This window comes from Neopsephotus bourkii, unplaced genomic scaffold (assembly GCF_033783945.1).
Source record: "Neopsephotus bourkii isolate Nb327-2 ecotype Australia unplaced genomic scaffold, CSIRO-AGI_Nbou_v1 NB_673, whole genome shotgun sequence".
Taxonomy (NCBI): Eukaryota; Metazoa; Chordata; class Aves; order Psittaciformes; family Psittacidae; genus Neopsephotus; species Neopsephotus bourkii.
The window spans coordinates 1911570-1928731 of record NW_026901172.1 but is presented as its reverse complement, the minus strand read 5'-3'; the positions used below and the strand labels follow the sequence as shown (position 1 = coordinate 1928731).

The 17162-nt window shown below is 41.0% G+C and overlaps 1 protein-coding gene across 17 annotated transcripts in view; it reads right to left on the bottom strand.

Annotated features, from left to right (window-relative positions):
• Window positions 1-17162, bottom strand: part of NFIA (nuclear factor I A) — a 360597-nt gene that overhangs the window by 33387 nt on the left and 310048 nt on the right. For 15 of the 17 annotated variants that reach the window (XM_061353395.1, XM_061353390.1, XM_061353391.1 and 12 more), the window contains 2 exons: window positions 7169-7347; window positions 4480-4645 (listed from right to left, as the gene is read on the bottom strand). In XM_061353395.1, the coding sequence (XP_061209379.1) occupies window positions 4480-4645; window positions 7169-7347 (345 nt within the window). The remainder of the gene's footprint in view (window positions 1-4479; window positions 4646-7168; window positions 7348-17162) is intronic. The other 2 variants (XM_061353389.1, XM_061353403.1) reach the window with 1 other exon arrangement.

The window sequence follows — 17162 nt, the reverse complement described above, 5'->3', positions numbered from 1 at the left end:
AGTTGTTTGCAGTAGGAGAATGTTAATTTAAAATATACTTTCCTGAAATAATTTAAGTATAGGAGTGTTTAATTTCTCAGACAGTTCTGTATTAAAAGGATAGACTTTTGGTTGGTAAAGATGATTTGGAGAGTTAACCTAATGCACCACTCTTTTATAGACCAAGACGACAGGGACCTGTGCTTGATATGAAGAGCTCTACACATTCACAGAGGACTAGGAGTCAGTTTAGCCATTGAGGAGTTGTAGCAAGAGAATTAACTGGAGAAACATGGTGCAATAGAGCAATTCCTACTGCAATGCATCCTGCAGCCGAGCATCTGAGAGGGAACTGCAAATTCTAACAAATTAAATGATACAGTCATCACCCTCTTTTTTATGGATGAGGAAAGAAGCGAACAGAAAGCTAAAATAGCTTGCCCAGAGGGTGCTCAGTCAATGCATAGCAGAGAAAGGGAGAGAAATCCAATCTGATTATAGAATCGTGGAATTACAGAGTTGTTTAGGTTGGAAAAGACCTTTAAGATCATCAAATCCAACCGTTAACCCAGCACTGCCAAGTCCACCACTAACCATGACCCCAAGCACCACAGCTACACGTTGTAAATACCTCCAGGGATGGTGACTCCACCACTGCCCTGGGCATCCTGTTCCAGTGCTTGACAACCCTTTTGAGGAACAAATTGCTCCTAATCTCCAGTCTAAACCTCCCCTGGTGCAACCTGAGGCCGTTTCCTCCTACCCAGTCACTTGTAGAGAGCAATAAAATCCCCCCTGAGCCTTCTCCACACCGAACCCCCCAAGTCCCTCAGCCCTTCCCCATCACAGTTGTGCTCCAGGCCCTGCACCAGCTCCGTTGCCCTTCTCTGGCCCCACTCCAGCACCTCAATGTCTCTCTTGTAGTGAGGGCTCCAGAACTGAACACAGGATTCGAGGTGCAGCCTCACCAGCGCGCAGCACAGGGGGACAATCCCTGCCCTGGTCCTGCTGCTGCACTGGTGCTGGTACAGGCCAGGATGCTGGTGGCCTTTTTGGCTGCCTGGGCACAAGCTGCTCATGTTCAGGCACTGCTGACCAACAGCTTCCCAGCCACTCTTCCCCAAGCCTGCATGAGCATTGCACTGTGGTGACCCAAATGCAGCACCCAGCACTGAGCCTTATGAATCCAGTATTACAGCCACAAGATCATTCCTCTTATGTTGAGACAAATGCTGTTTAACACAAAAGCTCCTTTGTGCAAAGGGACATTAGCTGATAATGATCCTGCCCAAGAAGAGAAAATTTAACTAAGTTTCTTCCCATGCAGAGTTATGAACCTTAGGAAACAACATTTAGTTTTAAAAAGCTCTTTTCATGGTGTACAGGGAGGGCAGTATCTTAGACACTGGACCAGAATGAGGGCCACAGATTCTAACATAGCTCAGATTCAGTTATGATAGTGATAAAGTCCAACTGGCATGTAGCAGAGGTGGTGTTTTCTTTGGGCAATGAGATATTACACCCAGAAACTGTCAAGTTCAAGAAAATATTGTGCTGTGTTTGTTATGTGTTACAAACCAAACAAAATCAAGAAGAGATCAGAGATAAGATAATCTTGGGACTCCTTCTGATATCAAGGATGTGTTCTATTGAAACGGCTTTTTATAGAGGCAGAACGAACCCTCCCAAACCTCATGAATCCCATCTCCATTGTGTCATCTCACTGAGGAAAATGCTGGCTTTCCAAAGGGATGGGATTCGCATGTGAAATTTTCAACACCCAGAGCATGCCTGGCCACCCAGTAGTGGCAAATCCCCGGTGTGCATCTCCAGGGGCTCTTCCTTCCTTGGACAGCACTAATGTTCATGTTTTGGTTAATGTCACAGCTGGAGAGTTTCACTATTGCTCTGAGAATCATTAACCACCTTGTTGTGATTTCTAGCTCTCATTCCCAGGAGGCTGTGCTGTATTGAACAGCTGCTCCTGGCTCCGGCACCCCTCAGGAGGGCCATATTCCAATTTTTGGTACGGCCGTAACTGTGTTTTGTTTCTGTGGAGGGCTTTTTGCTTAGACCAAAAAAGGGAAGGATAATGGAGCAAATGCCAACCCCTTTCACTCCATTTCCTTGGGGGGGGGCTTCATTCGCCTCCACACAGCTAAGGAGAGAGTCTGGCCAAAATCTAACATCACTCCTGCCTTTGTTGCATAAGTGACTTTCCAATATCCTAAAGCTCTGCAGGGCAGCCAGCCATAACCCAGCGACACTCCCAGAACCGGTGCGCTCAAGCAGTTTGTAACCATGGAAAACACCTTTTTTGTGTGGCTTTTATGAAACTCTGGTGAATCTGCACTTGCTATTTGATGGCTAATATTTAGTTAAGGAAAAAATAAACACGGGCAAAAATGGAGGCTTGGTCCTGATTGACACACTAAATGGAGTCCAGTGGGCCCTTCTCTCTCATTGCGAGGCTCGGAACTTGAGTTTGTTTGACTCTATGTGGCCAGCCACATGAAGCTCTGGTGTACATGTAATATTTTTTTCTTAGCAAATGTTTCCTATAATCTACTTTGCTGTAAAATCTGTCCCTAAATTAAATTATATGCTTCTTTACCACTCAAGTCACTATTATTCAAAACCCTCACCAAAAAGAAGATGCGCGCCTTGAATATGTACAGAACTATATGTTTAGACATCAGCGTAGCTAATTAACAAACAGTAATTATTTCCCTAATCTTTTGTTTAAATACCATTAACTGGCTGCTCTTGAGAAAAACCTCGATTCCCAATTAATGTGGCAGCTGTCTGCTGAGCACTGAGCCACAGTGACCAGCCCAAGCCAATGGGTGGTGGTCTGCAAAGTGGTTTGATGCCAGCTCAGAATCAGGCCAGGCACACATTTTAGGCTGTTTACAGGATTGCAGTACCATAAAAATCATTAAGGTTACTGCTAAAATGATGTTGGGAATTTTTCGTTTCGACACCAGCCACTGCCAGTAAACTGAGTCACAACTGTAATGACAAATATACATTGACCTAGTTTCATTTTTCCTGGTTCTGAAGACAAGGAAATAATAAGGCATTGCTGACTGCACTCAGTGATAACTATGACTAAACATTAACCTTTTAGATTCCACTGCTGAATTATTATTGATAGGACTTAAAACGGTTTCTTCCATCAGAAAGCATCAAGACTTTGTGATAGCACAAGTGTTGGCCTGAGGTCAGAAAGAGGAGCAGAGGGGAGGGAATGAATCAACAGCTCAACAAAAATCTGCTGATCAATTCTAGAAGTCCTGATTCTAGAAGATCATGTTCACAATCTTACCAGACTGCCTCATACTAAAACCCATTTTCATTTCAAAGCGAGCCAGAGCATCTTGCTGAGTCTGCAGTTGTGCACCATCACAGAGCAGAAGGCAATGCAGAACTCTGAGAACCACCAGATTTTAAAGATGCCCCCTGGAACCTGTGCAAATCTCCTGAACAGTACATGAAGCTTTAGAAATGTAGGCTTCACATGATCTGAATAGCGAACACCTTTTTGCACATCAAAGCAGTGGTTCCATATAGCATTTAAATAATAAGCTTGAAAAGCACACAAAGGGATTTGCTTTTTCGATTAGATTGATTTTTGTTTGTGGATGTTATTTGGACTCCCTTCACTGTGGAACAAGTCCCCTACAGTTGCCATTAAAGCACTGAAAGCTTCCCTTTTGTTTTTAAATGTCAGTTTGAGCATAGCTTCATTAAATCATTTCACAATTAACTCCCTGAACATCCAGACTTTTTGAAAGCATCAAACCCAGCTGAATCGCATTTGTTTCCCAGAAGAGTGAGTCCAAAGTGGTATCCCCAAGTGTGTATCCAGGAATTTGTATATTTGACTTGTGGCTACACAAAATACATATGGGAGCCGTGTGGGTGGTGGAGAAAGGATTAAAGCTTTCTCCCTGGGCCTAAAAAATACCATAGCTTCTTGCCCAAAATGTTGGGCTCGGGAACCAAATCATAAGGGAAAGGCGTCTGGGTTAATCTAGGAAGACTTATTCCCCAAAGAACTATAAATGAAGTAAACTCAGAAGAGTTGCTAGTTTAGCCCAGTATGTATAAGCAGCAGTGCTTTTGAGAAGCTGTCTGACTTCCATGTAGTAGCTATCCTCTAAAGACTGACTTGAGATACCAACTTGCCTCCTCATGACAGTAAAACTTATCCCAAAGGTCCAAGGTCTGTGTCACAGCTCAGCTACTGGCCTTGATTCCTGTCATCCATGGTTATGTGAAATGGCAACAAAGTCAGAACTAAAACTGTAACCTTAAGCTAACTCTTTTCTCATTAACATAGAAGGAGCTCAGAGTTTTGTCTGTCTTATACAGAGCAAAGAGCTCTCCTATTTCCCAACAACTAGTCAGTCCTCATCTCTTAACAGTCGATAGAATGTGATGGCAGCATGTCAAGTGCTGCTGTTAGCCCTTGGTTCCCGCTGCGTCTATACTTACTTGGAGAAGTGGGAGAGGTGGCCCCTCCTTCTGTTGATGTAGTTGGAGGTTTTGTGTCTGGCACTGGCAGAGGCACAGGCCTAGCCATTGGTGGCGGAGGTGGTGGTGGCAACATTGGGGTAGGAAGGAATGGATTGTGCACCTTGCCTTGGCTGCTACCATTGGGCTGCCAAAAAACAAGCAAACAGACAAAAATTATACTAAAAACCAGCTATTAGGAACCTCCAGTAATAACAATTTAGTTGAAAGCTATGTGCAATACATTTACAGTTACTTGAGAGGTGGCAAAGGAAGCGCTGGGTCAAATTCTCCAGCTTCTTCAAGGAATTTAGTCTCAAGCCCTGTGAACCTTGTGAAACTATGGAAATTCTCACTTTTAAACATTTGTCCTGTTAGCAGCTAGTGTGAACTGCCCTGGATTAAATCCTGCTACTCTTTACACTTCCTGCAGCCACTAAGTCATGCTCAGTGATGGTTGCAGTGGTATTTTTGACCCCTTAAATACTCCAGTTTTGTGTCTCTGTTACACCCTTAGGATATCAGTCCCAAGGACTCGAGTGCAAATTTCTTAAAGATACTTCTCATTAAGAGAAAAACCAAGCATTTTTGGTGTTCTTAAAAGTCATGCTGATATCTTATTACAGGAAAATGAATGAATATATATTAAAGTAACTGCTCTCCCACATCCCTTTTGAGTTAGTGCAGCTCACAGTTTAGTTGCCATTAGCATCATATGGAGAAACGACTGAACTTAGAACTATTTCATTTTACTCACTGGGAAAAAACCCGACCCTCCCTTTACCCTGGGATGTGGTCAGTCACAGGCAGAATGGGCTCAGCTAAGTGTGCTCTTTTAATTAATCACCAGAAAAACCTGTCCACAAGTAAAAGTGTTTTCAAGTATCACAAAAACAAGAAGCAGGCTCAAAAAAATGCCTCCCCTTCCCCCAACTTGTTAAGTTTACATTTTAAATGTAACGCAGCCTGGACACTTGAAAACCATACAGAGAGATGCCAAATACCATTACAGAGAGAAAGTAGGACAGCCTGTGAATGAGGTGTTCCATTTTAGTGACAAAAATGATGAGATCACTTTCGACAGCACTCTACAAATTGATCTCACTGCAGTTCTTCTGGCACTGAACATTGGCTTTTCCATTGATGATAAAAGCTCAGCTTTAAACACAGATCCATATTCTAAGTACTGCTAAAGAAAATAATATTTTAATTCCTGTTAGGGTTTCCATTAGCCTGAATTACTGGGGACAGAATACTCGTACCGGCAAACGCTTGGGACCTGATTTTCATTTCACCTGCTTTGGCACTGACGAAAGGCCTTAAAGGTGCAAATCACACTTGTGCTAGAGCAAAACTAGTTCTGGGCATAAATAAGACCCAAATTCATCTGCATTTAACTTAATAGCACTCCTACTGACTTCAAAGACTGCAGTTACTAGTGTTTGCAGCAAGAAGCAATCCTTCAGGGATATTTATTTTTCCAACATCCAGTACCTTTAATAAACTAATATATTAGTGACATCTCTCAAACACTATCTTGTCTCACAATTAGGTCCCTTTCCTGCCAAGAAGACCCCTGCTGTATGTTCATTGTGAGTGTGCTAACAGTTCATAATGCTGAATGGTTTGGGATATATTAAGCAAATGAATACTCAAGGAAAAAGAAAAGCACTATATTGATTTGTTGTCTAGACATAAATGTATCTGCTAACATATTGCAGACATTATTCAAGGCCAGTACTGGCTGGAATACGTCGAGTCAGTTTTTCTGCTAGGGAAAGGAAAGCACTGAGAACAATATAGCTTATTAAATAAGTGTAATAAATTAGCTGCTAATAATTAAACTAATTCTCATTAACACTTTCAATCGTATGTATGTCAGGAGAGAAACAGTCATTTTGCCAGTTATTACTTCATTGGCTGGAAAAAGTTACATGCATTACATTTCATGAAATATTCAGAGCATTATTCTAGATTTGATTTACATAAAATTTATCCATTCTGTATTTGACCGGAATGCTATTGCAATAATAGCAAGATGATTCACTTTATTTGATTAAAAAAAAATATGAAAATGGTTATTTGAAGCTTTGGAACTCTGCTTAATTTTTCATAGAGATAAGGGGGAAAGATAACTTCTTACAGAAATAACAAACCGTAATAAACTGTACTTTTAACATCTCGAGTTCAAGTACTGGTCAACTTGATCTAAAGTGCTATAAGGCAGTATTTTTTTTTTAATGAACTTAGCTGATCTGAAACATCTGTTTCTCACCCTCCCTTTTCCTGCTCCTTCCCCCCCCCTCTCCCCTGCACTTCCAAAATAATGAATAAAAATTATTCTGCCTTCATATTTTGTTAACCCTGGTTCCACCAAGGTTACAGCGCATGCAGCAAAGTCATTTGCGGAGGGACCCGAAGGGTCACTGCATCACCAACTTCTCCGACAGTTTAACTTCATCTCACCACAATGCGGTCGAGTGGGTGTTTTGGGGAGGTTTTTGGTTGTTTTTATAAAATATTTCTGCAGTAGCAGCGCTTTATTCCCATTTCCAACCACTATTCAAGGTGTGCTCCTGGACACAACATGCTGTTAAAAATAACCCCATCAGCCCATGGTTAATTTTACATAGGACAAACACTTCTGAAGAAATAAAAACGGCTTCCTTACATTTAGGAACCCCACCTGTCCAGCCTGCTGACCAGCGTCGGGGCAGACAAGTTGGACAAACTCTTTCAGAGTCTCCTGAGGATGATAGCGGATTGCTGGGTGTGAGAAGTATGGCCCAGGCTGTTGAATAATGGGTGATGTTGGAAAATGAAGAGTCGATGGTGTTGCATGTGGACTTGCTATAAGAAAGAAAACAAAGAAGTTATATAGAGTTTTGCCTTTGGAAAAATAAAACAGTTTAAAGCTACTGTTGTTTTAGTCTATTTTTTTAAATGTACAGTATTGTTGATACATCTGATCTTCACAATTAATATATTAGACCACATTGTGTCCTACACTCACTTCATCTAGATCCTGAAAGCAAATGGAGCCAGACATTTTGAAGGATTTTCTGTGTTTTTAGTGGACATGTATAAAGGAATGAGCAGTCCTTCGTGGCAGTGAAAACACTTCATCACCTTAACAGCAGTCTTCATCAATCAGGCAATGAGAATATGTATTTGGGAGATTATGGTCGATTTAAGTGACATTCCATGTAACTTGGATTTGCACATATGAATCCATTTTACATTGTACTATAAATGGTTGATAATTTAAAATTTGGTCTAACACTTCCTGTTGTTGAGGTTTCTTTTTTTCCACCTCAGTTTAGGAACATTTATTTTAAGTAACGCGTTTTCATCTAATGAACATGCACAAAGTGGCAAGATCAGTCTGAAAATTCCATTTACATTTCTCCTGCAAAACGTTGGGTTCCAATCTTCAGCAAGCCCCCAGCTTGCATTCAGGGATGAAGTTTAATTTGGTGGATTTATGGGCCAACAAGCCAGCTGGAAAATGTACTACAGTGAAGGTGTAAAGGTGTAATGTACACAAGCCCATTGTCAATGACAGGTTTTACCCTCAGCTGATTTCAACAGAACTGTAAGCGCAGTTTATAGTTCTTACACTCTCCTATGTTATGTAGCACCTTTGCCCAGTTCCTTGGCCTTCAGGGTATATTGGGTTGGATCCTTGTTAGCCAACTGTTTTCTAATGTTAGTTGTCACCATGAGGTAGCAAGTGCTGCCATTCATAGTGCTATGAATTCTTCCTTTCCCCTCTAAAATGAGAATTCACTCTTCCTTTAGAATAGCCAATTGATCTTGTTGTGCACAAGCTCATCTGTAAATCAGTTTATTCCTCACCAGTCATCACTGCATCCCTGTTGCTCCTTGGCATGCTGTTCTAGTGATCTTTCAAGGGTGTGTCCATGTGCATATACTGCACTTGTACACCGCACATAACCACTTAGATGAAGTCTGTGCAAGGGAGGAAATATCCTACAGAAACTCGTGTTTTGGCTTTGAAGTTAAATATACCAGAGGAAAAAAAAAGCCTTTGGCACTTTTCAGAAAAGTTGGAAAGATGCAGAGAATAAACTAAAATTAAATACAAATGAGCAAATACTCATTTAATGACAAATGTTATGAAAACCCCCAAGTTAAATAAAAGCTAAAATCTGCTTCTTAGTCTTCTTCATCACCAGTTTTATAATAGGAGACTTTATCAATCTTTTTTTCTCAAGCATTATTAAACCATTATAAAATTTGGAGCCTGAAGTTGTGAATAAAACATGTACTCAGTGACAGCAGCAAGGAAACCTATTGCATTATCCTGTAAACGTTCACTAAGGGTTGGCTGGGCAGCACTTCTATGTACTTCTTTCTCCACGACTGGATAGGAATGATTGCTGTGATAGCACCACCAAAAAGAACCACACTCATGCCTGGCGTGCTGATATGGAATGAATATGAAGCTCTCATCCTTGCCTTAAAGAGCTCGCCTGCATCCTTGTTAACCCTACAAGTCTTCCCAGTCTGCTGCCCTTAATGCCTCTTGAAATATTCACAACAGAAAGAGAAATGCTACTAAATGTGTGGTACTAAACAGGAATCCGCCACTGAAGGAAAGCATGGAGATGAGGAATCAAAAGGTAGCATGCAGCCTTCAACTACCTCTGATTAAAATAGATGTATATCCAGAGAAACTCTTTGGAAAGCATGAGCTATACCTTTCTTACAACAGCTAGACATTGTGGCATGTGGGCTGAACTAGAAAACAGTGTCTTCCCACAGCCATGCTGCAGTGCTTCACTTGGGAAAAGGGAACAAGAAGCAGCATATCCCACACTCCCTGTTATGGAAATGTTGACAGTTATTCCATGGCCAAGGCAAACACCTGTGTGCCCAGACTGTTCAACCTGTCTGCACATCTGGCCTTATCTCTTTGTTTTTTCACAAACCTAGTTAATTATTTCTTGTTCACTTTTAAGGCAAATAGTTTTGTTCTGAGTTTGCATCTGAAATTGTAGCATACTTGAAAACTCTAGAGATAAAAACCCCAAATCTTCAAAGGAAGAAATAAAGGGCATTTTCCTGTCCCCAAACTCCTGGGAGAGGCTGTAACTTTGAAGTGTGGTATCAAAGGTAGAGATAATGTGGGATTCACCTCAGTAAATGTGGGTGCCTGCCATGGAACTAATTAATGGAGAACTAAATAGAACTAATGGTGTCTAAGGAGACCCTAACCACTGCCCTTGACTAGACTTCATTGACCATGCTGACTGCCTCACCAGTGGATGTGAAGGGAGCCTACAGGTACTAGCTGCGAGGTAGATACCTCCAGTCTAGACACACCCTCAGTTAGGTGAATTCCAACCAACATGCCAGCCTCTCATCTCCCTTACACCAACCCCTGAGGTGTAACCGCTTTAATGACACTTACATCATAGCCACTTTGCAGGTATGAATGCATCATCATCTCCAGGAAGAAACAGTCACTTTTGTAGAGCTTGTCAAAACATTTTGCCACAAACAGTGGTTCAGCTAAAGTTGGCGGTAAGCATTTTGATGACTACAACAAAATCTTCATTAGCATACAACATTTCTATCCTTTTATTTTTGATATAAAACATACTGCCCCCCTTTTTCTTTGTATCTCCTTTTATAGTTTCCCTTTTCCTTGTATGCCAAATGGAAGATGATGGATGAAGATAAAAGGGAGAAATGAAAATTCATGTGGCAAACATCTAATGAAGTAAAAAAGTTTGGGATTCTTTAAACATTTATAATAGAAATTGCATTTAAGCACCAACTCTGTTAATACTATTTGAAATTGTTGCAGAACTGCACTGTCCGTTGTACACATCTGGGAACAAATTCATTCCTTTTCTTCCGCTGGGTGAAAAGGAGGTAGAAATGCTATTTCAATCAAACAAGAAGGAATAAAAAATGGTACCCATGTGGAAATTTAAAGCTAAGTCTGAGACCATGCTATATTTAGCTTTTCCAAGGTATGGTTCTTCGTTTAATAATCTGATTTGCTATAGGAAAGACGTGTTATGGCATTTAGGAATACTCCTAAGCATGTAAGTAGTGTCTTTCTCTGTTGCCTTGACCTCCTCAGCATGTCAGGGTAGAAAACAAAGTGGGAAGCATTTACCGGTGATCTTCCCAAAGAGAGAGGGAAGAAAAATGAATGCAGAAATAGCAACAATAATTCAGGAAGGGAAAGTGCCCCAAGAAAGTGCTTCCTCTTCAGTGTCTTGGCCAACCCCTCAGCACAGCCTCAGAGGGCTTTCTGCTGATCATGGGAAAGACTAGGGGAAGGAAACCAGACTGAACAGACATCAGTCCTCAGTCTGTGCCATATACTGACATGCATGGTTCATTTTCTCAGAGTAGATGGATTAGCATAAGAAATAATGAGTGGAATAAGGCTCTCCAAAAGGTTTGTTTTTGCAGTCTCTGACTGGGAAATACTGAATTTCTCAAGTAGGAAGGGCTGTTTTATAAGCAGAAGAATATACTACTGTTAAACTGAGCAACAAACATTACAACTGTGTCTACCTTACACCAGAGAGAAGAGATTAAAATGCTAAAGTCTAAAAACTGCTGGCCCAGAAACAGACCGTGTGATAGCTGTGTTGTGGCCACCGACTCTGGTGCCTGTAAAAATGGCCTTTCAGACAAGTTCTGAGTGCACAACACAACCGTGTGGCCACATATATGGATCCTCACAAACACTTTTTAATCAATTAAAAGACATGAGGCAGTGGAACAGTTGCTATTTTCCTGGTTTGCCTCTAAATAAGGGGCAAGGGGCCATGGACAAGCTCCCTCAGTCATGATATTCAGAAACACTTCACACAAATTATAAAGTCATTGCTTCCGAAAACCATGCTCAGGGTGATGCAAATTTTCCTGTGTCTGAGAAGGGGCTATTACTACTTAGGTGCTTCTGATGGGATATTACAAGTCTCAATCAGTGACTGTAAATTCCTTGAGATCTTCAAATGGAAGATAAAATAGGTCTTTGTCTATTATTTATTTACTTATTGACTTATTATTTATGTATCCCTAAGCAGCTCCATGCTGCCAAACCATATTTCTCTTGGCGTCTTTCAGCCTGTGACATTTATATTCTATTATTGACCTCACTAAATGACATAAAATATAAGTCCTACAACCTCTGAAAATACGTGGATTCCACATCAGAACTTCATTTCTACCTGCTTTAGGTATGGGGGAGTTGGACTATTTGACATTATTAAATCTGTTATTTGTGTGTGAGGGGTTGAAGGCAGGAATTATCCTTCCATCTCAAGGCAAGCATAAATATTTCAAAGCCCACATGATACTAATTCCATTGAAGCTCCTCTGAAACATCCCAGACTTTTTATTGAAAATGAGATGATAATGTATGGTGGCCTGCAACAGATATACCAGTATTTTAAAACTACTGCTATTGGGCCAAGTAATTATGCAGTACAGATGTTGGTGCTACACTGGATTCTTTAGTGGTTTACGAGTACGTGGGGCTGTGCAGCACAGAAGTAAAAAGATTTTTCACAACGCTGAATTCAAATGTCTCATCATGCTAGCCTGTCTTGTCTTTTCCCTTCTTGATTTGTAGTAGCCAATAACAAACTAAGTAACCAATAAAATGGGTTGCAGTCATCTATTAGGTTAGCACTTCACGTGTCTGCGGCAAATGAAGACGAGCCAGTATTGTGAATTCCATTCAACAGGATGATCAGATAATAATCAGTTAATTTGAAACAGGTTATCGTCTTCTTCAGATATTTAGTACCCTTCTGAGGCCCTTCTGCTTGAACAAAGGAGCGGTCCTAATAAAGACGCATGGGATCCTTTCTCCCCTGGAGCTCTCACTGATGTGATAAAGGAACTTTGTGATCACACCTGCAGTGCTCAGACAGATTTCTCCACCAGCACGGCTCAACATATGGGAAAGACATATTGATCCATCCACCTTCTATCTCCTCTTCCAGAAAGCGTTGCCAACCCCTTCGAGTCCAGATGACTGGATGAAATTTCTGTCTTCATATAGTCGTTTGAAGTCTTTGAAAGGGTCATCTAGTGTTGCTCTTCTCCTGCTCAGGGAAAGCCTACTATCACCCTGCACTCCTGGCCTGTTCAAAGCAGTGGTCTGGGCAATGAAAACCACTGCTCCTTCACAGGCACAAGGGCTAGTCATAGAACTGTAGATTCATAGAATGGTACGTGCTGGAAGGGACCTTAAAGATCATGTAGTTCCAGCCTCCATTAGACCAGTCCAACAGTGGATTGGCTTCACAATACTCAGATACCTCCTCTGTAAAATGATGATTAAGTTTACTAATAGCTCATTAAACATTGATCAGTCTTCCTAGAAATAGTAACAACATCATCATAATGAAACAGGATCATATTTATCAGCTTGGTTTTTTTTTGAGGCCATTCTAATTGGCTTCATTACAATTAAGAAAGTATTTTTTTAAAAGTCATTTCCCTGGAAATGTTATAGAACAGTTTGTTCCGCTGCATATTTCTACTTGAGGCTTCGGAGCTGCTTTTAACTCCCTGTGTGCTGTAAGCTTTCTCCTCGCATTTCAGTGATGCAAGTGCCAGTTCAAATTATGCAAGAGGTATCCCACCCTTTGTACCCCAAAGGTACTTATTCGGAAAATTGACCATATTAGAGGACTAATTGGCTAAGCCACCACGCTAGCTGATGTGAAATGCTTTCGAACACCATGAAACAGCTGTGTTTATCGGAAATATGAAGAGTGACTTTTTAATAAGGAGATCTGGCAAAAATCCAGATTTGTTGAAAGGAACTTACACTTCTGTGTATAATACAATACAAGAGGTAAAGAATGGAAGCCTAAAACAATAGCTTTAAGCCCACAGATTTTTTTTTTTGTTTTGTGAGGAAAGCAGTTACTCAAACAAGAAAAAAAAAAACCTTAAGAAACTTGGGCTGGGATTTGCAGAGGTCCTGAGAGAATTCATTAACTGCGTTCGAATTTCAATGGGAGCTGCGTCCCGTAACTCTTTCAAAGGTTTCTCCAAGTCCCCATCTTTCTTACTGCCCATTAAGAACAGGCTTTAGGGTGATAAATGTAGAGCAATCTCTTATTCAGGATAGCAAGGACTCGCCCCTACTTAAATACTGAACTGCTGAGGGTTGGGCTGACCAGTCTTTGGACTAGCCCTACGAAGGGAGTTCAGATCACTGGAAAACTTCAGTATTGCTTCAGTCCCATAATGGTTCACAAGGGCTGTTTAGTATCATGTCTGTCAGGTCCATGGATGAGCTCAATTCAGACTGATCCTGTCTTGCATTCCTCATTTGCAGAGACAAGACTGGGAAATCGTGGGGTGGGAAAATAATAGGCCTTACACTCCTAGCATGGTTAAGATTTAGGTGTCACTGATACTTACTTCGACATTATATAGGCAAACATAGGTGAAACATTCAAATAGAATATAAATAGCTGACCAATGCAAGAGTTATACAAATACCCTAAATATGATGGATGGAGGATCTGTTCCTGCCCAGGGACATCAAAAAGAAGGACTGAATCACAGGACATCCATCTCTCAGCTCCAGAAGTCAAGTGCAGGTGGTCGGCTAAGCACTGCTGAAAAAACAGACCTGTGGTATCTCAAGCTGGGACTGGCTATCAGCCCCTCTTTGCTGCTCCGAAGACCAGAGTGGCATAAGTCACCTGGATCTTTTGATCAGAAATACTCTTTCCATAAGAGATTCTGCAGGAGCAACTGGGGGGCAGTGGGGGGCAGAGGGACATTTTGCCAAGGCCCACAGAGTTCCTAACAAAAGGAAAATATGCTTAAAGCTGTGTTTGGGCACAGGGTTTATCGGTGTACTCTGGATTGTGGAGTACTACAGGCTGTTTGTGAAAACCTGTAGAGCTGAACTGAGTGCTGGTTCCAGATTCTGGCATGGGCAGGGGGCCAGTTAAGTTAGCTATTTAGAGCAGATTGTTTTACAACATGTCAAAATTCTTCTGCCTTTGGGAGATCAGAATACTCTAGAACTGGTTACATAGGTACAGAAATAAAAACCATACCTATAGTAAGCACTTCTCCCTTTCAAGACTGTAGCTAGAGGTCAACCCCCCCCTAATTTAACCTATTTGTAGAATTTCCACTGCACCTCAAATGCTGGCAACTTTCACATAGTATTATTGCTTTTAATACACATGATGTATTCCCATATATAAGATAAAAACTACTGCTAGGAGAATATATCATGTCTTTCTTATAATGAAATGCAGTTGATAAGTTTACAATAGAAATGTAAATTCTCTTAAAACCAACAACCTTTATGTGCGTGATGATATAATTCTGCTTTGATACTAAAAAGGGCATGGTAATGGAATCTGTGACTTTGGAGTGATATATTGCTGTTAAGTTAATAGGGCTCCACATTCCCATTTCTAATATCAGTGTTTTTTTTCCCCCTTTCATTCTGTAGATGGTAAGCTGATACTACATAAACATTGTTAAAGCTATAGTTCCACGCTACAGTAATTCACTTAACTTTAACATGATTTATGGTTCTGTCAATAGAGGAGGTTGAAAATCCAGAGCTCTGATGCTTAAACATGGGTTCCATATTTAAAGCAATAATGTGCTTTTTGTGTGTGTCTCAAGCTAGGAGAATTTAGCATAAAGCAATGATAATATTATCGTTCACTACACTGTTTAAAGCATGTACTTTAACTCCACATATACATCAAAAGGAGCAAGGAAACTGAACACAGAATCAGTAAAAGGATGGGTAAAATACTTTGCTCCTGCAGCACTTTATTTTTATATTTTTTTAGGGATGCATGAACTCCTATTAGTACTTTTAACACTCCCCTTTTCTCATTCTTTTGCTCGGTTAGATCAGCTCCTTTTGTCAGGATGAGTTTAAATCTGGGTCCACTGTGTTAATCACCCCCCTTTCTTCTTTCTGGCACTTACCCTCCAGGCATTTTGCCTCTTTAGGAGATTAAGCGACCAAGTCATCTTGTTGCTCTAACATGTCCTCACTGGAGCAACATATTAACACAACTCCTCTGCAAAAGAGCCCTCTTTAGAAGTTTGCTGCAGGGATGACAAATTAACCCAGCATGGTGTCCCACACATCTATCTCAGTACAAATTATTAGTGTAATAGAGCTTTTAGTTATGCATTTATCTAGTAATTATTGAATGGTTATACAAAACGAAGCTGAGCAATCATGGCCCTTTATGAGGCAATCTCAGTGGGTGGTCTTACAGTTAATTTAGGGTAGGACTGTCTAAGCAGTTCACTCACACACAAATTAGCTGAACAGCCTGCTCCTTTAAATATTTCCTATGTCACAGGCTAACTCTTGACAATACAACAAAGGTAGAGTTTTAATTACACGGTTCCTGACTTTTGTTTAGCTGAAGCTTTAACCGTTTGCAAGCCTTCCCTCTCTGCCCTCCCCTGCCTGGGATACGGGAGGAGATGGCAGTTTGGGTAGGGTATCTCCTAATTACTAAACCCTGACCTTGAGGCCATCTGTTAGGGAAGACTTTTTCCTTCAGCATCATGTTATTTCAAAGGGATTGGAGAAAATTAAAATCTTCACCTACACACTCAGCTCCCCTGACATTGTAAACTCGTCTGTTGGTCAGTGTTAATGCCACTTACAGTTTCTGTTCAACTTTCTTACCCTTGTGGTGTGGCTCTCTCCTCTTTCAGCTGTCCTACATTACCATCCGCTCATCTGAGGTGTCTACATAGGAATGAAGTTGTACTGCTTGGTTTTTGTCAGAACTCAAAGGAAAACAGAAGGTTATGTTAGTCTGCCAGCTGACAGCATCGAGGAGCAGTCATGGATAGTTGTGTGAATAGGATATTATAAAATGTCCTTTTACACTGTGTACCTCTGGAGCGAGTTAACAGGAAACATCACTTTGGCTTGGTCGAAGCTGGTGGACTGGTCATCTAACAGGGACTGATACTTTGGTGACCCTGTGGAGAACTGCGATAGAGAAGGGCACAAGGTCTTCCCAGATAAGGGACATAGTTGGTGCCACTTTGGCATGAACAGAGAGTAGTACCCTGCAAGAGTTTCCCTGAATGGGCTTGTCCTGATAAAAAATCTAAATGGCAATGCTTATTATGGAGGAAATTAATATGATGGGAACCACTCCACTGGTTGACTTCATCCCTTCTTCTCTTTCTGCTCACACACCCACTTCCTTGGATTTTTCCCTTTGTGCTGTATTTCTTCTTGCTTGCAATTGTGTTTCTCCTTCATTTATCTTCCTAACATACCATCCCATTCTTAGTTCTTTTTCTTTCCTTGCCTTTTCTTCCTTGTTTTTTTGGCTTGCAGGATCTATGCTGTCATATTCTGTGGAAATGCTTGAATGCTCTACAGCACAGGCTGCTGGCTACCCTAGGTTTACAAGATCGTGGTAAATTAAACATTTCAGCCAGCTCCAGCTATAAAGTCACTAGAGTGTAAGTAGCACTATATGGAAGCCTAAAGCCACTTACGCAAGTATTGCTGTCACCCATAGCATCTGAATCCTTCACTGTCTGGTAAAGAGTTCAAGTGGGCTAATGTCTTGGAAACTTTGTAAGACGGCAACAGGTACATGGTGGCTTTGCAACACTGT